Raw genomic sequence first — 25578 nt, forward strand, 5'->3', positions numbered from 1 at the left:
ATTAGAATAAACATTTATTGAACAAGCGCAAATCTTGGCGCTTGTCACTCATGCTTTATTGGCGTTTTCCTTTTTTTTTTTTAAAGCTATCTCCTACAAGAAGGATATTAGCTCTTTCATTCTCTCAAAGGTCAGATGTAATCTTCCAACATCTGACTTTCGCGTCACCCATTTAGGAAGAGACGCGGTCCCTTTAAGGCCCTGGAAAGGGTCTGTTCGTTTCTGTGGGGAGGCCACGCCCCATCACGTGACCGCAGCCCCAGCGGGGCGGGGCTGGCGTCTGCTGGCTGCCGTCACTTCCGGTTCTCTGTCAGTCGCGAGCGAACGAGCAGGAGGGTGTTCGACTGCTAGAGCCGAGCGAAGCGTGAGTGCGCGGGACCCCCACCCTCCCAGCCGGGCCATGAGCTGCCTTCAGGCTCTCCACTCCTCTCGCCGGCAATGGCCGCGGGAAATGGCGGCTCTGTCTTACCTCCCCCTTCCCCTCGGCGTCCCCGGCCCCCTCCTCCGTTCCTGGCTCCACGCCTGACGCGCTGTGGGCCCTTCGGCGCTAGACTCCCGTCCCAGGGGAGCCGAGTCGAGGCGGCGGGCTCTGCGGCCCGGGGCGGTAGATTGAGGGCGGCCGGGGGGCGAGGAGCCGCGGGGAGAGGGTCGCGGCGTCCCCGGGACAATGCGGCGGCGGCCGACCTAGGTGGGGCGCGTGCGGTTACTTGCTCTTCCCTGGCCCTCGCCCTGAGCCGGGCGCTCTGGAGACTGGGAGAGCGGATGCGGGCGGGAGAGGGCCGGGGGAAGAACGGCTGATGTGCGGGGGGAGGGAACGCTTCGAGAGAATAAAATGGCGCTTGGTGCAAGTCCCGCCCCTTCTCACGCCTCCGCACTTCGCCGCCTCCCACGCCCCCTCCGACCAACCTGTCTCCCCTCGCCCGAGCGGCTGCTAGCTACGGGGTTCTAGCGGCTTGCTGGGGCCGCGCGACCCCTTCCCTGGTCTTGTTCTTGTCACCTTCCTGTTATACCGAAGTCGTGTGCTCTTCAGTCCTGGTTCAATTTCACCTCGTTTTTTTCTCATCTTCCCCTCAATCAGCAAGGGCTGAAGATTTCGTTTCTCTTTTTAAAGTTGCGTTTTGTATAAATTCTACAATAGCGGTTTCAGTATCAGTTACTTGAATTACAAGCTGCTTCTCCCCCCACCCCCACATTGGAACAGGCTCATTAAGGTAAAAATATATTTGTTAAAAGTTTAGAGGCTGGCTTTAGTTACCGTTACCTTTCTTCTCCAGTGGAATTCTTTGGGTTGAGTACCAGGTGGTTCTTTGAAAAATTCTTAGGCCCCCAGGCAGTTTTTAATAACAGACGGTAGTTATGATCGACGGTTTCAAAGTGAAAAATTATGTTCAATTTAATTACCTTTTTAAAAAATATCTTTTTGTCGTATTAGCATAAAAAACTGAACTAAATTGATTTTAGAGATGAGGTTGCAAAATGGAGCAGAAACAGGAAAAACGGATAAAACGTGGTCATGAACGTTGCTTTTCCCTTCTGAATTTACCCTTGAAGACATTACCAGTTAAAATCAGATTGAGGTTTTTGAATTTAATGGCTAGGATTGGGGTGGCCCACTTCTTTTTCCTTGACCTCCAATTTTGGAACACATGCAGCGTCAGTGCTAATGCAGGTTTCGTCTAGAGAGCTAGATTATGATTTTTTTTTTTAAGGAGGAATTTTAAGTCTTTTTTTCTTGTATTCAACAAATACAGTGTGTGTTGTGTTTATTAGGCCCTTTAAGGCATACAGAAATTAACCCATTTATGCCTAGCGTTCCACTATTGGAACGCTAGGCATGTGGTAGTTATTTATGTGCTACTGCTCAAGATCATCGCCAAGGTCTGGTTGCATAAATTCAAAAAATTGCAACCTCCGGCATAAATGGATTAATAGGACCTAATCTCTTCTGAGATGGGGAGAGCAAAAGATATTTTGATAATCAGCGTTTTATGATCTGGTGTTATAAGTGCCTTGAATAGAGGTATCCACATATCTTGGAATTCCTTGAAATTTGGGGCTTAGGATTACTGATAGTTTGCTTTCTGCAAACTTGCACTCAGGCACTCAGTAAACACCCACTTGTAAGCAAGGCACTAAGTTATCTATGTCTCTGGGGGGACCTGGGAAGTTACCAGCATAGTAGGAATTTGCGGGAAGGTTTTGCACCTCACATAAATAGGTTTTGCACCTCCCATAAATAGGTTCTTCAAATTTTAATTATGTTCCAGAGTAGAAAAATCTGTGTAAAATGTAATGAATTGCTGGGACTACAGGTGTGCCACCGTGCCCTGCTAATTTTTGTATTTTTAGTGGAGATAAGGTTTCACCATGTTGGCCAGGCTGGTCTCGAAGTCCTGAGCTCAAGTGATCCACATGCTTTGGCCTCCTAAAATTTTGGGATTACAGACGTGATTTCCCGGCCTGAATTGCGTATGATTTTGTGTACTCTTGAATTAGTACCTGTTGTTATTTTGGTGATATGGCCAAAAAGTCAAAATATGAATAAAATATTATGTAAAAATTAATTAGATGTCACATTTGCATAGTACAGCTAGTTCCCTGTTGTGTAAATGTTGGGGTCAATTTCCCATAGTGACTTCTCATTGATGAGAAGTCTAAAGCAGTAATAGTAGAATTACATTTCTTCTGGTTTTAATAGTAATTGTTGTCTGCTGCCTTCTTGCAGTTTACCCTACCCATAGTGTGTAATGCCACTAAAACGAAGTATAGAAAGATCCATTGGCTTGGAGAAAGGTTAGAGACGTAGGAGTGTATGACATTTAGTTCATTGTTCTTACTGGATTCAGCACATTGCACCCTGCATGTTATTTGCAACTTAAAAGAGTATGGATTAAAACTTGTGCTCAGTGTAACAACTCAGTACCACAAAAATGGTAGAATGAACCGTGGAACTTGTCCTTGATTTTTTTCTTTGACTGGGGGAGAGCTAAGTTGAAAGAAGTAGAGTACCTTGTTAATTATTTTTGTAATGTATTTTTCTTTCAGGATGCCTAAATCAAAGGAACTTGTTTCTTCAAGCTCTTCTGGCAGTGATTCTGACAGTGAGGTTGACAAAAAGGTGACTACTACTGGCACCAAGTCATTTTTGTGATACTCAACAATATTGTCCATATCCCATTCTAATGGATAGTAAAAGGTGTATTAACATCTTAAAATGAGGATCTAGCTGGGCGCGGTGGCTCATGCCTGTTATCCTAGTTCTTTGGGAGGCAGAGGTGGCAGGATTGCTTAAGGCCAAGAGTTCAAGACCAACCAGGCTAACATAGCAAGAACCTGTCTCTTTAAAAAAATAAATAAATAAAAAATAAAAAATGAGAATGTGAATGGGTATTTCTGGAGGTATGGTTGGTCTCTGGACCGCTTGACTAGAAGTGCCTAGGATGCTTTTTGCACATTCATACTCATAGGCCCTAAATCAGACTTAACAAGTCTTCTGTTGAGCACCATTAGGAACCCTAAAGTTGCAGAACCACTGCCTTGGATCCTACGGGCATAGAATTCTAAGTAGGCCAAAGTCACTATTTGCCGTTATTTAGAAATTTACCAGATTTTTTTTTGTAAAATGTTAATTTTTTTTTTTTTTTAAAGACAGGGTCTTACTCTCTTGCCCAGGCTGGAGTGTGGTGGCACCATCATGGCTCACTGCAGCCTCGACCTCCTGGTCTCAAGCAATCCTCCCACCTCTGCCTCCAGAGTAGCTGGGACTACAGGCATCATGCCTGGTTAATTAAAAAAAAAATGTTTTTGTAGGGACCAGGTATTGTTGTGTTGCTAAGGCTGGTCTCAATCTCCTGGCCTCAGGCAATTCTTCTGCCTCAGACTCCCAAAGTGCTGGGATTACAGGTGTGAGCCATCATGAGTGGCCGTAAAATGTTAATTTTGATAGTTCTCTCAGTTACTGGTGTTTATTCTGCACATAAGGTTTTCTGAATTTTAGACTTGGTACATTTTTAAGTTTGTACTAAGTTTGTGCTCTGGTCCCTTCCATTTAAGTAAATAGCACCCAGTAAAGCTAACTTGAAACCCATTTTGGCAAGATAGGCTTTTTCTGCATTAGATGACAGCTGCACCGTAATTGGTGAATTTCGCTAAATTGAGCATCTCAGTGGAGCATAACTGAGCGTCTCACTCTGCGGTCAAGTCTTCCGTGCAGAATTGTCTTTTATCTCATAGAACTTTACATATCTGAAGAGATATTTATATCCTAGAAATAGAATAAGTTGGTCGTGTTTTTCCTAGTTAGTATATATCCTTTGTAAAATAGTAAGTAATGACTAGCATTGGTAGACCTGTGGTTTCTAAAAGTTTATTCAAAAGAAGCAGGCTCCCCATCTTTTTTTTCCTCCTGAAGCTTAGTTAGCAATTTTAGCTAAAAGAAAAGGGGAGAGCGTATGGGAGATTGGAGAAGTTGCAACCTTAAAGTATAAATATAGAATATAACAACACATGGAAGGGTAAAATAAGGCTTCAAAGACTATACTTGAGTAAATTTCTTAATTTTAAAATTTGCACCCTATATAGTATTTGAGTATGTTGATGTAACACATGTGTATTGAGCTTTTATTTGCCAGACATGCACTATTCCACAGGGAATACTTAGAGCCTGATTTATAGAATAATTGCTTTCTGCATATTGAGCTAACTTTTTGTTTGTCCCAAATAGTAATATTAATCTTGTAAACACTTAACCTTGTATAACACGTTTTTCATTTCATGTTTTACATGTATATAATATTTTTCTTAGCTTCATCTAATTTGGTAACATTCAATTAATTGGTAACATTAAAATATACTGTTCCATCAAGAAGGAACATGACTGCCCTCTCCTGTTTGGGTTGGGTATTGTGGTTTTTATGGGTTGTTAGCTCTTTTTGAGAATGCGACTTTCTAATAAGCTTTTAAAATAATGCTGTTTTTAAAACACTGTTGTGATTTTTGAAAGCTAGTCTAATACATAGCTGTCCATCTTCAATGATTTTTTTTTTTTTTTTGTGATGAGGAAGTTCTTGAGTTGCTGGCTCTCAGTGCCCAGTGCAAAATAGCTCTCTAAAGATTTGCCTAATCGTAAATTCCTTTTTTTTTTTTTTTTTAATTTTGAGATGAAGTTTTGCTTTTGTTGCCCAGGCTGGAGTGTAGTGGCGCGATCTCGGCTCACTGCAACCTTCGCGTCCCGGGTTCAAGTGATTCTCCTGCCTCAGCCTTCTGAGTAGCTGGGATTACAGGCGTGTGCCACCATGCCTGGCTAATTTTTATTTATTTATTTATTTTTTTTGAGATGGAGTATCGCTCTATTGCCCAGGCTGGAGTGCAGTGGCACGATCTTGGCTCACTGCATCCTTAGCCTCCTGGGTTCAAGCAGTTCTCTGCCTCAGCCTCCCTAGTAGCTGGGATTATAGGTGCCCACCACCACACCTGGCTAACTTTTTTTGTATTTTTAGTAGAGATGGGGTTTCACCATTGTGGTCAGGCTGGTCTCGAACTCCTGACCTCAAGTGATCCTCCCGCCTCGGACTCCCAAAGTGCTGGGATTACAGGTGTGAGCCACCACTCCCGGCCCATAAATTCCTTAAGCCAGCATAAATTCCTTTTGGAATAGGCAGGACATAAATAAACATATCCTGGAAATGGAATAAGTTGGTTGTATTCTTTTTAATTAGTATATCTGCTTTGTAAAATAACTGACTAGCCTTAGTAGACCTGTGGTTTCCAGGTTTATTCAGAAGCAGCAAGATCCCTCCATTTTTTTTTTCTACCAAAGAATTCATATGTGGGATCCCAAACCACAAAATAACCATTCCTGTGGTTAATACTACTATAATGCCTGAAGTGTCTTTTGGGATCCTGAGAACAGAGTTTGAAAACATTACTAGACAGAAGGATTGGTTAGATTCATAGTTTTGTTGTTGAGTGAAACCTGCTTATGTATATATTTATGATATTTTGGATATAGTCTTTTGATTGTTTAAATCTTAAAAAATAATGGGATCTTTTGACACTGGGGTATGTTTTATTTTTATGTGTGCAAATTTTAACCGTATTCTTTTCTTTTCTAGTTAAAGAGGAAAAAGCAAGTTGCTCCAGAAAAACCTGTAAAGAAGCAAAAGACAGGTGAAACTTCGAGAGCTCTGTCATCTTCTAAACAGAGCAGCAGCAGCAGAGATGATAACATGTTTCAGGTAAAGGTGGCTTTTTTTTTTTTTTGACATGGAGTCATGCTCTGTCACCCAGGCTGGAGTGCAGTGGCGCCATCTTGGCTCACTGCAACCTCAGCCTCCTGAGTTCAAGCAGTTCTCTGCCTCAGCCTCCCGAGTAGCTGGGATTACAGGCACCCGCCACCAGGCCTGGCTAATTTTTGTATTTTTAGTAGAGATGGGGTTTCACCATCTTGGCCAGGCTGGTCTTGAACTCCTGACCTTGTGATCCACCTGCGTCAGCCTCCAAAAGTGCTGGGATTACAGGTGTGAGCCACTATGCCTTGCCAAAGTTGGCTTTAGTTGCCAAAGTTTCTTTAGATTCAGAGGAATTATTATCTGGCTCGATCGGAAGAATGTTAAAAGTACTGTAATCTGATAATTGCATAATATGTATGTTACAATCCTCTTAACTAGGGACATTTATTAAAATAGAACAAACTAGTAAAAGTATTTTGTACAATGCTGGATTATTGTTAAAGTCTCTAAAGTCTAGCTTTGCTGTATTTAAACCAATGCAAATTTAAATGTTACAGAAATCCAAAAAATGAGATTGAGAATTGCACATTTTGAAAGCAACTTGGAGGAGGCAGGTCAAGTGTTGGGACAGTAAAGTATGAATAGATTATTATGGGACAGGAAGCAGCAATGTGACATGCCTAATTTTGGCCTGATGAGCAACAGAAAAGGGGAATGGGTTGAATAGATAAAGTGAAGGAAGTTCATTAGAGGGACTTGATGAAATCACCTGGAGAGGACTCGTATAGCTTCTTCTCTTGGGTTTCCTGTCTTGTTTTAGGGAGACTTGACACTGGCATCTTTGTACAAGAAGGATTTGTGAGGAAGGGGTGTTAGGGAATAAATGGATGCAGGTGAGATTGCTTAGGTAATTGTAGGCTTTAATCTGTATGTGAGGTGATAAGGGCTTAGATGGTTTTTCCTGAAGAAGAAATTATGCCGATTACAAGATACAGGTTAGGAAGAATGGACCAGAGGAATTAGGCAATCAGTGAAGATGTGGACTTGATTGTGGATGTGATTAAAAAAAAAAAAATGGTGTTGCTTCTGTAGCACCTGAAGGGCTTAGTTGGGAAATGTTCATGTGGGATTATCAGCATGGTTGACTAAAGCTGCCTACTGAAGTATTAAACAGAGGAAGAACAGAAAGCAGATGAGGGAATGTCTTGGATTATATTCAGATAGAGAATGGAAGGAAAAAGAGGATGTAGGTTAAGAGAGGGTGAAGGAAAAATAGAAGAGTGCAGTAATGGGAGCAAGAAAAGGATGAGTGTTTCCAGGAGCTATAAGTATTAGTTGAAACCAAAAAGTTGGGTGGAACGAGACTACAATTTTTTTTTTGAGACAAGGTCTGTGCTCTGTCACCCAGGCTGGAGTGCAGTGGTGTGATCTCTGCCCACTGCAACTTCCGCTTCCTGGGCTCAAATGATCCTCCTGCCTCAGCCTCCTGAGTAGCTGGGACTACAGGCAACGCTCCATGACGCCTGGCAAATTTTCTTTTTTGTTGGTAGAAACAGTGTTTAGCTGTGTTGCCCAGGCTGGTCTTCAACTCCTGAGCTCAAGTGATCCGCCCACCTTGGCTTCTCAAGGTGTTGGGATTACAGGCGTGAGCCACCGTGACTGGCCAAGACTGTAGACATTTATATGACTAGAAAGTAAGGCTAACACATGTATATTTTGACCTGTTGATAGCTTTGAAAGGTGGAGTGCCAAGATTAAGGTGAGAATGGGAAAATTTAAGTTTTCTTTCCTATTGCTTATTTTTGCCTTGTTATACTTCTAGGTAAAGAAGATAGACAAAGTGCAGATGAACTGTTTAGTTCAGAACACACATTTTAGAGATTCTATTCTGTTAAGAGAAATTTTGTGAAAACTAGATCTAATTTTAGGAATTTTCTCACCAGAAAAACGGAGCTTCATTTCTTAAACCCTCACCTGGAAAGATTCCTAAGATTCCTAAACCTCCTAAGGCTGACATTGCACCTTTTGAAAGCCTGCCTCTAGGAGGAACATAGGTCATCTTTTCTTTTTTTTTTTTTGAGACGGAGTCTCGCTCTGTCACCGTGCTGGAGTGCAGTGGCATGAATCTCGGCTCACCGCAACCGCTGCCTCCCGGGTTCAAGAGATTCTCCTGCCTCAGCCTCCTGAGTAGCTGGGACTACAGGCATGCGCCACCACCCCCAGCCAATTTTTGTATTTTTAGTAGAGACGGGATTTCACCTGGTTGGCCAGGATGGTTGGCCAGGATGGTCTCGATCTCTTGACCTCACCATCTGCCTGCCTTGGCCTCCCAAAGTGCTGGGATTACAGGCGTGAGCCAGCCTAGGCCTTATTTTCAGAGTGGCTTTCACGGATCTAGTAGTGTAGGCATTATAAGAGATAATATGATACTTAATTTCATTGCTATTACAGCTTGATGTACATCAAACATCAATACATAAGCAGTTCTCTAAATGTATTAAAGAGTTGTACCAAAGAAAAATCAATACACTTGTCTTTTAAAGTCTGAAGTGATTGGGGCAGAATCATGACTAGAGAGAAGATACTAGAGATGCTTACTTCCTGGTTCCTTCAGCCCTGATTTTGAAGAACTTTCTTCCATAGGGATGTAACCTACCTGAGGTGACATCTGTGATAATAAAGAGACTGGAGAATTATCTCATAATTACTTAGTACCTGTGTCTTGAAAGGTCAGAATAGTTGAGGCAGGAAACTTTAATTCATATTTTTCTTCAGAGTTAGGCACAAAGGGTCAGTAATACTGCTTTAGTTTATTTGATGATTTAAGGTTACTTGATACTTTTAAATTATTTAATTTAAAATGGTTATAACTGGTCATTTTAATCTGGGGCAGGAGTCCATAGAATTGTTTTTTAATTTGAATTTTTTGTGTTTGAAGGAATTATTCATAACCTTTATCACAGGGGTCCCTCCTGCACAGGAGGTGAGCGGTGTGTGAGGGAACATTGCAGCCTGAGCTCTGCCTCCTGTCAGATCAGCAGCGGCATTGGATTCTCATAGGAGCGCGAACGCTATTGTGAACTGCACATGCAAGGGATTTAGGTTGTGTGCTCCTTATTCCTTATGAGAATCTAATGCCCGATGGTGGGATGGTTTTCATCCTGAAACGATCACCTTTCCCCTTCCCTGCCTGCTGTGGAAAAATTGTCTTCCGTGAAACTGGTCCCTGGTGCCAAAAAGGTTAGGAACCACTGCTTTATCAGATTTTCAAAGGGGACAGGGAATCAAATTCGTATAAGAATCACAGTTCTTTATGATGTATATGCTATTTTTTGCTGCTAATCTCCAGATTTTGTGGATATAAAATATATTCTGTCATCTGATTTTATTTTTTTCCAATAAAATGTGATTTCAGTGATCTTTATTTTTTCTATCTTTAACTAATATATCCCTATACTACTATCTCATCACTTATTTAATTTTTGCTAATAAGAATTTGTCAGTTTTACTCTGTTTTTTCCCCCAAGGGAGAGGCAGCTGTTCGGCAGATTCCTTTTTTTTTTTAAAAAAAAAAAAAAAGTTTTTGAGGTATAGTTTATGTCCAATAAAACGCACACATTTAAAAGCATACCTTGATAGGCTGTGGTAAATGTACACGCCTTTGTGGCCAGACCATTTTCATCACCCCAGGAAGTTCCTCTTGGCTTTACAGTCATTGCTCATGTCCTAGGTAATCACTGATCTTGTTTCTACCACTATAGATTTATGTTGCCTCTTCTAGAACTTTGTATAAATGGATACATGCAGTCTATTTTTTGTGTCTGGCTTTTGCTCGGTATAATGTGTTGAGATTAATTCTGTTGCACATATCAGTAATTTGTTTCTTTTTATTGCTGAGTAGTATCTTGTATGATAATACTACAACTTGTTAATCCATTCACCTTGGGTGGACATTGGGATTGTATCAAGTCTTGGGCTATTAGGAATACAACTGCTGTGAATATTCTTGTACAAGTCATTTTGTGGACATTTTTTCCCTTTTGGGTAAATACCAGATACATTTGCCGAGTCATAGAGTAAGTGTGTAACTGTGTAAGACACTGTCAAACCGTTTTCCATAGTAGCTGTAGCATTTTACATAGCCATCGGTACTACTTATGAGATTCCAGTTGCTCCACATCCTCGCTAGATATTGTCAGTCTTTCAAGTTTTTTTCTTTTTAGTTACATTGACTGTATAATGGTAGCTCATGGTGGTTTTACTTTCCATTTCCCTCATGTACATGTCTTAATTCATTGTACATCTTTAGTGTGTTTATTGGTTATTTTTATATCTTTTGTGAAGAGTATCTTTTGGCCACTTAAAAAAAATGCCAGGTCATTTGAGTTGTAACACTTTATATATTTTGGATATAAGTCCTTTGTCAGATGTAAGTATAATTAATATTTTTTTTAGACTTCAGGGAAACTTTAGTTTTCAAAGCAATCTAGTTCAAAAATGAGTGGAGGTTAACAGAGAAGAAAGAATATGAAACCAGAGAGACAGAATCAGACAGACAGAATAAGGGGGGACTGGCAGCTGGTCAGGGGCGTCTGTGACAGATCTTCTCTCTCTTGGAAATGAGGTCCTCACCGATTCTGGTCAGTTCATCATTTTCTTCACGTCCACAGTTCTGCTCCTTCCTCAGGCTCTCCTCGAAGGCCAAGACCTCTGTGGCTCCAACTTGAGTGAATATTTTCTTTAGGTTTCTGGTTTACCTTTTTATTTTCTGAAGCATCTTTTTAAAAAAGGCTTCAGTGTGATTGTCTATTCTATCGATTTTTCTCCTTTTTTGCTTAATGCTTATTTTCTGTCCAAGACATATTTTGCCTACCGTGGCCACAAAAATTTTTGCCAGTGTTTTTTCCTAGAAGTTTTATAGTTTTAATTTTCACATTTAGGTCTATAATTCATGTAGAATTAATTTCTCTGTGTATGGTGTAAGATAGAGATTTAGATTCTTCCCCACCCCCAATGCAGATAGCGTGTTGTTTGAACATCATTTGTTGAAAAGAGTATTTTTATTCCTTTGAATTACCTTGGATTTTGCCGCCTCCCCCCCAAAAAATCAGTGAATATATCCAATGCGTGTGTATTTTTTGACTCCATTGTGTTCCATTGACCTCTTATGTCTGTCTTTACTCCAGTACTACGTTGTCTTCCCTTACTATATTATAGTGAGTCTTGGAAAGTGCTAAGAGACACTTTGTTGAGGAAAGCCTGTTCTTTTCTCTGTAATTTGTAATTTGTGGTAAGCAGATATATAAGATTTTTGAAAAATAATTTTCTGTGAATATTTTTAAGTTCTTAATCTGACTGTGAGTGAGGTGCATTAAAGATGTTATTTGAAGTGAACGTGAAAAGGAAAAACTTGGTTATTATTGACTGGAACTCTGGATTCGTATATTCAGAATGGTTGGTGAAGCAGTGTAGCTAGTTGCATCTGTGGATTCCTGTTGGTTGTAGTTTGTACTGCAAAATATTGCTTCCTAATGATTTTTTTTGTTTTGGTGGTAAAAACCATAAAAGTATATTCACATTGTTGTGAAACAGATTGCCGAAACTGTTTCATCTTGCAAAACTGAACCTCTGTGGCCATTAAACAACAGTTCCCTTTCCCTCAGCCCTGGTAACCACCATTCTGCTTTCTGTTCCTGTGAACTTGACGTCATGTAAGTGGAATCATAAAGTGTTACCTTTTTCCTTTTTATGACTGGCTTATTTCATTGACGTAGTATGTGACAGGATTTCCATTTTTAAAAGCTAATTGATAGTCCATTGTGTGTCTGTTCCACCCCCCCTCCCCCATTTTGTTTATCAGTTCATCTCTGGGTGGATATTTGTGTTGTTTCCACTTCTTGGCTCTTGTGATTAATGCTGCTGTGAACATGGGTGTGCAGATGTCTCTTGGAGTCTGTGCTTTCAATTTTTTGGGATATATACCCAGAAGTAGGATTGCTGGATCATATGATAGTTTAAACAGTAATTTCCTTTGGTTGCAGTTTTGATATTGAGAGTAGTACAGCTGACCCTTGAACAATGCAGGGTCAAAATGCAAGGCACCAACCCCTGTGCAGTTGAAAATCTGGTTATAACTTTTGACTTCATCAAAACTGCTAAGTATAGCCTACTGTTGACTGGTAGCCTTAACGGTAACATAAACAGTTAACATATCTATTGTATGTTATATGTACTGTATACTGTATTCTTACAATAAAGTAAGCTAGAGAAAAGGAAATATTACTAAGAAAATCATAAGGGAGAAAAAATACATTTTACTGTACTGTATGGTGTTTATCAATAACATTAGTTTGTTGTCTGTTTATAAGATATGTCATCTGTTAATAAGATATGTCATCTGTTAGAAATTGTAGGCAACCACAGCTGCAGATTTCAGTCCGTGGTACATATCAAGCAATTCAACTTTTATTTTTTTATTTTTATTTGTATTTTTTTGCATTTAAATTAAAGACAGGATCTTGCTGTGTTGCCCAGATTGGATTCAAGTGATCCTCTGGCCTCAGCCTCCTGAGTAGCTGGGATCATAGGCATGCACCACTGCTTCTGGCAGTTTTTTTCTTGTGATGTCATGCCTTCTCTCTGCTTCTTGGGAGCACTTTCAACATCACTAGGGGCACTTTGTATAGGACTCATGGTGTTATTTAAAGTTTATGGTATTGCACTAATCATGATGAAAATGTGAAAACCGTGAGAGATCACTTTTTACTGCAGTATGCAATTTGTTGGAGACATGAACTGCTCAGCAGAGATGATTAGCATCACATGGTGTTTTACACAAGGTGTTTTAAGCAGATATTTGTAACATTTGAGCACACTGAGATAGCAACAGGAAGTGGCTATGAAGTTAACACTAGTACACTACTGCAGTTAATTTTATGCAGTTATGAATTAATACTCCATCTTTGTTTACATTTCTCTCTACTGCTTCCCGTGTGCATAAGTTTTGATACATTTTAACTTCATATAATAGATTTGTATGTTTTATGATAGTAAATGATAAAATAACCTCATATCTAGGTATGTTTTATGCATTCATGACTTACCTAACTTTTTCTTAATGTTTTCGTTATTTCTAGGCTATGCAGTTGTTTTGTGAGTTTTTTCAAATTGTCAAGTCTGCAAAAATTTTTCCAGTATATTTATTGAAAAAAATATGCATATAAGTGGGACCTGCACAGTTCAGAGCCGTGTTGTTCAAGGGTCAGCAGTAGTCATTTCATGATTAGATGTAGAGTGAGCATGCAGCAAGTTGTGAATATGAATATAATTGAAACAGATAACCACTCTTGAAAGGAGCACCTCTTTTTATGTTTGTTTCTTTTGCAGATTGGGAAAATGAGGTACGTTAGTGTTCGCGATTTTAAAGGCAAAGTGCTAATTGATATTAGAGAATATTGGATGGATCCTGAAGGTGAAATGAAACCAGGAAGAAAAGGTGAGGTCTAATTACTTGAATTTTATTACAGTGTTAGGACTAAACTACAACTTTTCTGAGTAGCTTACTTAACTTGAAATGTTGGCAGGACACACGGGGCAAGAAGAGTCTTACTCAATTGATTCTCTATCTTCTGTAGTTATTTTGGATATGATACTTAACATTTTTTTAATGAGATGTCTTAATACAGCTTTTGGGAATAAAACCCAGAAAAGTAACACCCCTAATATCACTTCAATTGGCTGCTAATGTACTTGAACAATTTTTAAAAAGGTTTACGCAGTTCTGAAGCAGATTAGGCACTATCTGGGAACTTGTAAAATCAGGAATGGAAAATCTTGGTTTACAATGCTTCCTTTTGATTCAGCTCCTAAAAGCTATTCTTTAGGGCATTATTCTTCAAGTGGATCTCTGCTGTCCTTCCATTTGTGCTTCATCCAGTCCCAAGCCTCTTAGCATTGTAGAAACATATTTTGTATTATTCACCAAACAGCTAGAGAAGGTGAGCCAACCTAAATTTGTATATTTGGATTGCTGCTCTAGGTTGACCCTCAGCTAAAGAAAAATGCTTCCTTATTTAGTTTTATTCTGCTTGCCTATTAGTTTGAAAGGTACCACTTGTTTGCTTCATGCAGTTTTTTTTTTTTTTTTTGTTTGTTTGTTAAACTCAGCCTCTATATCCTCTATATGTGTTTATACACTTTCGTATTTTCTTCAAGTCACTTCTGGATTGGTCATTCACGTACCAGAGTGGCTGATGCCATATTTCTTGTTTATTCTTTTTTTTCAATTTCATGGCCTTCCAGCAGTTTTCTGGGAATACTTTCTGCCAGTTGTTTACTTCTCTGTTTATATGCGTCAGTATTAGAATGCTAGAACGTTAAAGTACAAAATACAGAAAATATAAAATTTCTGTTCATACTTTTACATCTTAAATTGGAAAGACATATCTCACATTTTTTAACCGTTTATGTGTTGGGTGATACGCTAAGTTCATTATTCATGTTACTTAATCATTTACAACAACTCTTTGAGGTATAGATGCCATTTTACTGGTGAGGAAACTAAGGCTTACAAGGTGATGTAGTTCTTTTTTAAGGGTCATCCACTTAGTGAAAGTGAGGCTGAAATTTTAACCCTGACAGGGTGACCCTAGAGTGCAGTTACCCGGGTATACTCTCTGAGGAGTTCTGTATGAATCACGTCCTGGGAATTTTTCCAAAGTGAAATGAATGCTTCTGAAAGAACTCAGCACAATTGGCTTGAATTCCTGTGGAAATTTTGGGCAAATATTGGAACCAGCTGGAAATATAGTAATGGGGTATCACATGCCAAATCTGGACCTGACCATTTTAGCCTGATAGTTGACAGGTATTTAAGATGTGTCTTCAAACCCTATTTATTCTCATTGGTTGCAATAGGTACTATGCGGGATGCACTGTGGAAAGTAAGACTGGATATGAGATTGATAATGCTCAGTAAATTGTGATGATATGTAATTAACAAATGTAAGAGATATGATTTTCAGTATTGTAGCATTGTGTCCAAGTGGCATTTTTTTTTCTTTTTTTTTTTTTTTTAAGATGGAGTCTTGCTCTCTTGCCCAGGCTGGAGTGCAGTGGCATGATCTTGGCTCACTGTAACTTCCGCCTCCCAGGTTCAAGCAATTCTCCTGTCTCAGCCTCCTGAGCAGTTGGGATTACAGGTGCCCACCACCATGCCCAGCTAATTTTTGTATTTTTAGTAGAGATGGGGGGTTTCACCATGTTGGCAAGGCTGGTCTTGAACTCCTGACCTCAAGTGATCCGCCCGCCTTGGCCTCCCAAAGTGCTGGGATTACCGGTATGAGCCACCGCGCCCAGCCTAAAGTGGCAATTTTGATAAAACAGTATTCTAGTTGGAAGTATGAAAATCCTCAATGCTTAAATAGATTTTCACCTTTGAATTTTTAAACTTTGTTTTAGGTATTTCTTTAAATCCAGAACAATGGAGCCAGCTGAAGGAACAGATTTCTGACATTGATGATGCAGTAAGAAAACTGTAAAATTCGAGCCATATAAATAAAACCTGTACTGTTCTAGTTGTTTTAATCTGTCTTTTTACATTGGCTTTTGTTTTCTAAATGTTCTCCAAGCTATTGTATGTTTGGATTGCAGAAGAATTTGTAAGATGAATACTTTTTTTTAATGTGCATTATTAAAAATATTGAGTGAAGCTAATTGTCAGCTTTATTAAAGATTGCTTTGTGTGCCCACCACCTAGTGTAAAATAAAATCAAGTAATACAGTCTTAACTGTTGTGGCCTTTTTTGATCATAAGAGTTGGTACTGTTTAAGGCCAACAGTAACAGTTTTTATAGATCTTTTAGTTTCAACTCAGCTTTTACAATAAAAAGGATTTGTATTGCATTGAGTTTATAAACTTTTGGTTTGTGAACTTCATATTTGATCTTTTCTCTACCAATCAAATGTCTAGGCTTGTTTGACTTCAACCCCAATGGTTTTTCACTCTTTTTATTTTGTTTACTTCATTTTCCTTTAATACCTTAATCTCTTCATGTTCAGTTTTTACTTCACTCTTCATTCTTTTCTTTGATTATGGTATGCTTATTTGGAAAGTCAGTGAAACTGTCAAAATGTTATCTCAGTAAGATACTTGTATGAGAACTACAATCACCGAATCTACTGTATTCAATATTAGCAGATCTAATTTGATAAACAACATGGCTTGTGTGAAAACTGAGCAGGTGTTTGTTTACCCATAGTGTTCTGTGTAGTTATTGCTTAGTCTGCAGAAAATAATGACTTAGATGAGATGTCTGACTTGCTTTCACTTATTAAGCATGTTCACCATGGGATGATGTCTGTAACATCAGATATTGTTCAACTAGACTAGGATTTAATAAAAATTGTGAAAGCTTACTGGCCTAACATTTTATTTTATAATATTGAGTATGAATTATATGTAGCCAGAGATGTCATTAAGCTTTACTGTTACAGTAGGTAATATGGTTAGTTTGTAGGGGAAAGAGCATATGAGCACATGCTTGTGTATTTTGGCCTTTGCCCCAGTAGAACAGACCAATGGCATTCTAGATTTGATGATACTAAGTTTTAGCAGACACTAGTAAGTGGTTTGTACCATACTGATGAAGCAGACAGATTGAGGCACAGATTTTAGTGGCTTTGTGGCAATAAGTAGGGCATGGTGTGCCTTAGGAAAAGAATGTTTATAAAGGGAATTATAACTGAAATTAAAGGCGGCGGCAGTGAAGAGGAAATAATTCTCTTCTATCTAAATGATATACACATGATATTTTGAGATTTTTATAACAGCAGTGGAACACAATTCTAGGTAGAGTAGAAAAAGGAAAGGTTTAAAGACATATGAAAGATTCTTGTTGACAAATTATTTTTGGTAGCAAATCTCAATGGTTACCTGCTATTAAGGGCTGCCATATTAGAGTTTTGCACTATTTTGCTACCAAGTTTGATTCGTACATCTAAAACATTTTGTAGTAGCTTGTCAAGGACTTAATTTGAAAATCATTTGCCAGGCCACATAGTTATCAATTTTTTTTTTCTAGCAGCTATTCTGTTGTATTTCTAAACCATTTTTTTGATGACTTTTTAAAGTTTGCCAGGCCACATAGTTATCAATTTTTTTTTTCTAGGAGCTATTCTGTTGTATTTCTAAACCATTTTTTAGATGACGTTTTAAAGTATATTTAGCAGTAACCTTAAGAGGTTCAAAGTGGTAAATCTCTTGTAATTTAGCCTTCATCAAATAATAGGTACCAGTGTATTAAAAATACGTATTTTTTTTTTGCAGCCCCTTGAACCAGAGTAGGTTCAGAGAAACTCCCAAAATTTGTACTTCAGACACATCATGCTTGATTGGTAACTTCCCTCCTTTTTTGGGGAACATGTTTGTGTCCTGTTAATTGGGTAGATTTTTAAATATTTCTTATTTTTGGCACACAGAAAGGGTAGTTAGAGTACAGAACTTTGATTTTTGGTGTAGATGCAGAGGGAATGATGGGTAAATTTCCTAGGTTTATATGAATTTAGGGGGTGTATGCATTTTGAAACAATCTACTAACAGATGGTGCTGAAATCTATTACCTACGTGTTTTCTAGTTTTTTAGCATTATGTTAATGAAGCCTCCATATAAGGAGTGTTTCTCTGGCACAGTTGGTAAGTTGACTGCTAACTTCATTTAAATGTGTTACTGGATATGCAGTATACTGAAATTATTAATCAGTTTGTGTATAGGAAAAGAACTGGGTTAAAAGAAGCAAATTGTTCTGAAAAGAAAGTATAGATTAATTTTGTTTTCTGTTTAAATTTTATCTCCTTGGTAAAGATTTTTTTCTCCTAGGCAGAAAACTTGGCATTTTTAGGCATAGATACCTTACCTTACCATGCCAAAATGAATTTAATTCCAGTACTCAGGTTTTTCCCTTTAACAGACTCTATGTGTATCAGGGCTTTCTAATGGGTTTTTCCTCTTAGTTTTTAAAATGTGAGCAGCATTTGACCAATTTCCAGTGCTCTTAGCATTTTACTTAAAAGAACAACCACTACAAAAGAAAATCTTTGTAATTTGATTGTCTTTTGCTTTGCTTCATTAATGCCTAAGAACTTAAGAATACTCCTACCTCATTAGCTACTCAAGATGCTGTGACGATCAAATCTATTCTACATAATGTGTTTAGAAACAAAGACTTGGGTGAAAAATGAAATAAGTATATTCTGACTTGGCTATTGAGGGGAAAATTCAGTATTAAGTGTTCCTCACAAGAGATATGTTAGCAGAATACTGTAAAAGTTTGAAATTTTTAAAAAGTACTTAAATTTAGGTATCCTGAAATTCTTTGCAGTTCATTTTTTATGGCAGTTAATCCAGTGAAACACTCAAAAGTTTTTTCTTTTTTTTTAAAGTGGTGTTTTTCCAGATAAACTCTAGGGTGAACATTCACATAATCACAAATATGTAATTCTGTAATTGTGGAATGCTTGTATGCTTTGTTTTCGTACATCTTCCATGGAGATGTCTGAATATAATACTCCATCTGTGAATATTTTAAATGTTGAAATAAAAGTAAGAAATGTGCCCTTTGTGTTATCCCGGTTTCACAAACCTGAAGGTAAATGGGTAATTTGTCTGTTGAATGGGTTTTCTTAATAGAATGCCTTTCTGTGTGAATGCTTTGGAATGTGGATTAGTCTTGGGTCCGTCCTTTCCATCTACCTGATCCAAATGGAAAAATGCAAACACTTAGGTGTACACAGGCTGTTTTTTTTTTCTTTCTCCCTATAAGTGCTTTGTAGTCTCATGATTCCTTCATATACTTGACTGGTGTCATGGACTCCTTTGAAGATTTCAAACTTACATTTTCATTTATAAAGTCCCTGTTTTGCCCTTGGTTAGTGTTTTTGTTTATATGTTGAGGCCCCATTTCAATTTCTGTTTAGGAATAGAAAGATCCATGGTATATTCACTTAACTGTAAATTTGCTTTTAGTAAAACATAATTCAGCCAGAAGAAGGAAAAAAAGAGTACTTGGAGTTTACACAATTAATCACTGACTTCATAGTTTTGTAGTATGGCTCAAAGGGAGTTACTGGGGTAGGAAGGGTATTTGCGAAGTACTAAACATTTAAAAAAATTACATGGAATTACTTACTATATAACAGTTCACCTAATAGTTATGTCCATTTTAGTAAAAGATCTTGCTACAGCCCGGCGCGGTGGCTCACACCTTTAATCCCAGCACCTTGGGAGGCCAAGGTGGACGGATCACTTGAGGTCAGGAGTTTGAGACCAGCCAGGCCAACAGGGTGAAACCCCATCTCTACTAAAATACAAAAATTAGCTGGGTATGCTGGTGAGCACCTGCAATTCCAGCTACTGTGGAGGCTGAGGCAGGAGAATCACTTGCACCCAGGAGGCAGAGGTTGCAGTGAGCCGAGATTGTGCCACTGTACTCCAGCCTGGGCAACAGAGTGAGACTGTCTCAAAAAAAAAACCAGAAAAACAAAAAAAGCTTGTTACATGAACAGGACTTTTCTTTCCCCACTTGCTTCATTCACATAAGCCCCTTACAGAGTTCACACCTTCCCAGACCTGCTTTTATAGACATTTTAGTCCTGGATTAATAGTGACCCACTGCCTAAGTGAAATGCTCCTCTTATTTCACTTTTTAGGTTCTTGATAGTTTAAATGGTTTATCCTTCTGCTGGATAACTTAGTAGTTAGGAGATAAGATTTATGCCACTTCTGTAACTGCTCCTGAATTTCAACTCATTTCAATAGTTGGATAATATAACCTCCATGGGTAACAGAAAGACTGTATATGTAGTTCAGAAATCAGCTGAAGTTGTCTATGTAGTAACTCAAGTATCTTGAAAAGTGATGTGAAAGTTCCAGTTTTGCCCGCCTAAATAAGCTAAGCCCAAGTCTTTTAAAATGTTATGTATTTATTTTTTGAAGAGACAGGGTCTTCCTATGTTGCCCAGGCTGGAGTGCAGTGGCTGTTTACAGGTGTGATCCTAGCGCACCATGGCCTTGAACTTGTGGGCCCAGGTGATCCTCCTGCCTCAGCCTTCCTAGCATCTGTACACTACAGGTGTATACCACTGTGTCTGGCGAGCCCAAGTCTTTTAATAGCTCCTATTCTGAAGGCTTTATTTTTCAAGTGAGACGGGATATTTTTAGTAGAGACGGGATTTCACCCTGTTTGCCAGGCTGGTCTTGAACTTCTGGCTTCAAGCAATCTGCCCACTTTGGCCTTCCAAAGTGCTGGGATTACAGGCATGAGCCACTGTGCCTGGCCCCCAATTTTTCAGTATTTTATTCTGAAAAATTTCAAACCCAGAGAAAAGTTGAATCAATAGTATAAGGAACACTCATATCCTTCACCTATTATTTTGCAACATTCTGTCTCTTTTTGCTGAACTGTTTGAAAGTAAATTGTAGAAAGTTAACATACGCATATGCTGAGCCGTTTTTACTTCTGAGACCAAGTGTATGTGTTTTTTCCATCACCACTTCTCTTACTCCATTTGGGTGTCCTACAATTCAATTCTGATACCATCTACCTGGAGTTAGTGTCAGATCCCACAAGTTAAGGGCTCAGTCCCACAAGAAGGCCCCCACTTCAGATGCCAGCCATAAGTCCATGGTTGTCACTGGTACTTGTGACCAGTAAATTCAGAGGGTTTCCGCAATCCCCTTCTCACATTTGGTAATTGACTGGAACCATTCACACAACTCAGGAAAGCACTTTATTCACGATTACAGGTTTATTATAAAGGATACAACTCAGGAACAGCCAAATGGGAGAGATGCCCAGGGCAAGGTATGGGGAAGGGAGGTGGAGCTCCGTGCCTTCTGTGGGAGCACCACTCTCCCAGCACCTTACTATGTCATCAGCTTAAGTCTCTGAGCCCCATCATTTAGGGTGTTTTTATAGAGATTCCATTACACGTGATTGATTAAATTTTTAGCCATTGGTGATTAACAGTCCTCACTTCCTCACCCATCCCCAGAGGTTGGGAGGTGGAGCTGAAAATTCTAAGCTTCTAATCAAAGTTTCGTCTTAGTCTAGCAACCAGTCCCCATCCTGAAACTATCTAGGGGCCCTGCCAAGAGTCTCTCATTTGAACAAAAGATCCTCCTATCACTTTTAACTCAAGAAATTAGGTTTTAGGAGCTCTGTGCCAGGAACCAGGGACAAAGACCAAGTATCTATGATGCCATTTAGGCATACATGCTTACACACAAACATACATGTGTATACATCTATACAATTTTTTGGATGGATATTTGAAAGTAAACTGCAGACATACTTCATTTTAAGTACTTCAGTATGTATTTCCTAGGAATGGAAAGACTAACATTTTTTAATGGAAAATAATCATATTTTACAAAACAAAAAAATTGTGAGTGACATTATTTTACATTTTACCAGTCTCTTTAATAGATGGCTGGATTCTCCTGTTTGCTTCTGCAGATAATCTTTGTTTGGGTTGAGGTATGTGAAGAAAATGTGGCCTCACAGAGATGTGTAGTTGGAAAAGGGAGGAATACTTTATTATTTTTTTATTTCTGAGACAGTTTCGCTCTTGTCGCCCAGGCTGGAGTACAGTGGCACCATCTGGGCTCACTGCAACCTCCACCTCCTGGGTTCAAGCGATTCTCATGCCTCAGCCTGCAAAGTAGCTGAGATTACAGGTGTATGGCACCATGCCCGGCTAATTTTTATATTTTTAGTAGAGACAGGGTTTCACCATGTTGGCTAGACTGATCTGGAATTCCTGAGCTTAAGTGATCTGCCTGCCTCAGCCACCCAAAGTGCTGGGATTACGGGCATGAGCCACTGCGCCCGGCACATGAATACTTTAATAGCCTTTCCAGGTAATTGTGGGTATCCTTTGATAACAACTACAAAATTTGACAAGTGGTAGTTTCTTAAAAGTTGTAGTTTGTAATTTCCCCTTGAAAACTTGAATTTCATAATTGACAACACATGCTGTTGTTTTTTTTGAAGTGATAGGCTCAAGTGTGTTTGTTTTTGAGAAATTGTCTGCCAAATCCACAGGTCTGAACAACGACAATTTGTCAATCTTGGAAGTTAAAATGGTGCTCCGTGCAAAGTGCCGCTAGTTCAGTTCACACTCCAAACAGTTCTGCCGGTGCTTTTCCTTGAGACTGCCTTGGAACCTCAATGTGCATTTCCCAAGAGTAAAGACATTCTACCTAGCCTCAATATTATCACAACTTAAAACATCAATAATTTTATCAACTATTCAGTCCATAGTAAGTTTCCCCAGTTCCCAAAAATGTTCTTTATTTCTTCTCCCAATGCAGTGTCTTGATGAAAATTCATGCTGTTCATTTGGTTATTAGTCTCTTTTAATCTAGAATAATTCCCTACTATTTTGTTTTCCATGACACTGACCTTTTGTAAGAGTCCAGGCCACTTGTAGTATGTCCCGTATTCTAGATTTGTCTGTTTCCTCATGGCTCAGTTCAGGTTAAATGTCTTTTGCAAGAATGCTACATAGGAGTTGCTGTACCTACCGCACCACACCAGAAGGTACATCAGGCCAGGTTGTTTCACAACTGGTCATGTGAATTTTGATCACTAAGTTATTTAAAATGGTGATTGCCCGTTCTTTTTTTTTTTTTTTTTGAGACGGAGTCTCGCTCTGTCTCCCAGGCTGGAGTGCAGTGGTGCAATCTCGGGTCACTGCAAGCTCCGCCTCCCGGGTTCACGCCGTTCTCCTGCCTCAGCCTCCTGAGTAGCTGGGACTACAGGCGCCCGCCACCCCACCCGGCTACTTTTCTTGTATTTTTAGTAGAGATGGGGTTTCACCATGTTAGCCAGGATGGTCTTGATCTCCTGACCTCGTGATCCGCCCACCTCGGCCTCCCAAAGTGCTGGAATTACAGGCGTGAGCCACCGCGCCCGGCCTTGCCCATTCTATTTAATTTTATTTATTATTATTATTATTATTTTGAGAGACAGAGTTTCACTCTGTCACCCAGGCTGAAGTGCAGTATTGTGATCTCGGCTAACTGTACCGTCTGCCTCCTGGGTTCAAGTGATACATGTGCCTCAGCCTCCTGAGTAGCTGGGATGATAGGCGTGCACTACCACGCTTGGCTAAATTTTGGCATTTTTAGTAGAGATGGGGTTTTGCCATGTTGACTAGGCTGGTCGAGTGATCCACCTGCCTCGGCCTGCCGAAGTGCTGGGATTACAGGCGTGAGCTACTGTGCCCCCGGCCACAAATAAAAATTTTTTACTCTCAAGGAGCATTCAGTCTATTTCATTCTTTGAAAAGCATGTAAGTTTTGGGAGCCTAGCGTGGAAGGGAGTGGTGGTTCCAGTGCATTGGTAGTGGAGACTGCCTTTTGGTCATCTTGGGCTTCTCATGCCATTGAATTAGTAGGGAAAGAAGGAGGTGATTGTGGTATTTGAGTTCATTGATCTTGATTGTTTGAGGGAAATTGGACTGTTGGTTCCTACACAGTGGTGGCAAGGAGAGTGATGTTTGGAAACCAGGGGGTTTACTGGTGACTCTGCTCACTTAACCAACTGTCTTGATGAAGGAAAAACTTCAACTGGTAAATAGAAGACCTCCAAAGACTCATTGTAGGAATGAAGGTTTTGTACTTTTCATCTGGTAAAGAATCCTGGCCCAGCAAAGGTGCTGGGGGAGGCTAAGTGGAACTTGGAATGGGCAGAGGGTAAAGGCAGCTAAGATGACCAGTATAGACCTCACAGAAGTCAGGATTGTCACAACAGTGTTTTATGTCATTTAATTGTTTCTCCCTCTCTTTTTTCTGAAATAGGTTAAATGAATAACACCAATGCTGGCTAAAGTTTTAGGCTGTGGAGTATGAGAACAAGTTGTATTGAAGTAGTAGTTGGTGGAACATTGTTCCTGCCCCGTATTGGGAACTCAATCTTTCCACCAGGTGAAGGACAAGAGATGATGCTGAAGGCAAAAGGCTCGGATGGTGCCATATATGTATATATTTTATCTGTTCCCCTAGATAGTCCTTCTATTCCCCTAGATCCAGTCTTACCCTGCGCTCTGTCCTGGGAGGCTGGGATGTTTGGTTGGGTTTGGTTCATGGTGAAAGGAGAGTTTGGTGGGGTAGGGTCACTTCAGGTTGGCTGTGTTTCTTAACCACTCCTCTCAAGGTGACTTCCTCTATGTGAGTTTCTTATGGGTTCCAGCAGCTACTCGGTCCCTACAACTTTCAACTATGGGATGTTAATTCCTCTGTTACTACTGGTTACCCTTTTGTTTTCCTAAGCCTTCACTCACACCTTTGTAAATGTATTTTAATAAATCTTACTCCTTGAATTGGCATAATTTGAGTGTGTCTTTTCAGGTTGGGAGCTTGACTAATAATGGGCAAATAAGATTAGCAGAGACAACTATTATGGATTAGGATTAAAAACCTCTGTTACCTAGTTCTGTAGATTAAAGTCAAAGACGAATGTCTTCAAACCTTGTGCAAAAGAACTTCACTTGGTTATTTTTAATGTGTTTGGTCTTTCTTGCCCTATGAGGCCTCTAAAAACAGTCATGGCAGTAACCAGAAACAACTGTTAAAATCATCAACTAGCAAATAAATCCAAGAAAGAAGGGATCTTCAAAGTTTGAGCCCCCGATTTAATAGGCAAACTTGTATCTATTCCAAGGCTACATGATCTCTGTGTTGTCTCACTACCAAAGATAATCAAGATTATCAGTAGGAACATGAGGTTATTTATTGGCAATAACTAGGGCTACTGCCTATTTTCACGCAGGGATGATTCCCAGTGGCTGCTGTTCCACTGCATTCTCCTTGACAGAGTGGGTATTCATTCCTAGCACTTTCAACCCCAAGCAAAACAAGGTCAGAATTGGATGGGGGAGATTTACAAGTTTTTGAGGACTCAGGCTGACAAACTTGAAGAATGGCCAGAGCAAACTCTCGAGGCAGGTACACAAGTTGGAAATCAGACTTCTAGTCACAAGTGGCAGGCCTGGAAACCTTGACAAGTCATCTCAAGGGATGATGTCGACCTTGGCCGTAGACAGGTCTGCATTCTTGATGTCAGCCTTGGCCATAGGTCTGCATTCTTGTGGTCTGCCCTTGGCCATAGACGGGTCTGCATTCTTCTTGCTGTCTGCCCCAGTGGTGCAAAAGTCTTAGAGGGGGAAGAATGTATTGAAAGCTAAAGGCTTTGACAATTTATGTGTTGGTGATAAGCTGGTCTTTGTTAGCACTGTCCTAGTGAGGCTGAAGGAATAAGTTTCTCTGCTAAACTTTCACATAGGTTG

At 39.6% G+C, this 25578-nt stretch overlaps 1 protein-coding gene across 1 annotated transcript; it reads left to right on the top strand.

The window, feature by feature from the left end:
* Window positions 1-317: 317 nt before the first annotated feature.
* SUB1 (SUB1 regulator of transcription) lies at window positions 318-18839 on the top strand. Its single transcript, NM_001133102.1, is given in 5 exon segments — window positions 318-364; window positions 3046-3118; window positions 6114-6236; window positions 13617-13725; window positions 15690-18839. Coding segments are annotated over 4 exon segments (384 nt in total). The 5' UTR covers window positions 318-364; window position 3046; the 3' UTR covers window positions 15770-18839.
* The last annotated feature ends 6739 nt before the right edge of the window (window positions 18840-25578 follow it).

The sequence above is a fragment of the Pongo abelii genome, chromosome 4 (genome assembly GCF_028885655.2).
Source record: "Pongo abelii isolate AG06213 chromosome 4, NHGRI_mPonAbe1-v2.0_pri, whole genome shotgun sequence".
In the NCBI taxonomy this organism is placed as follows: Eukaryota; Metazoa; Chordata; class Mammalia; order Primates; family Hominidae; genus Pongo; species Pongo abelii.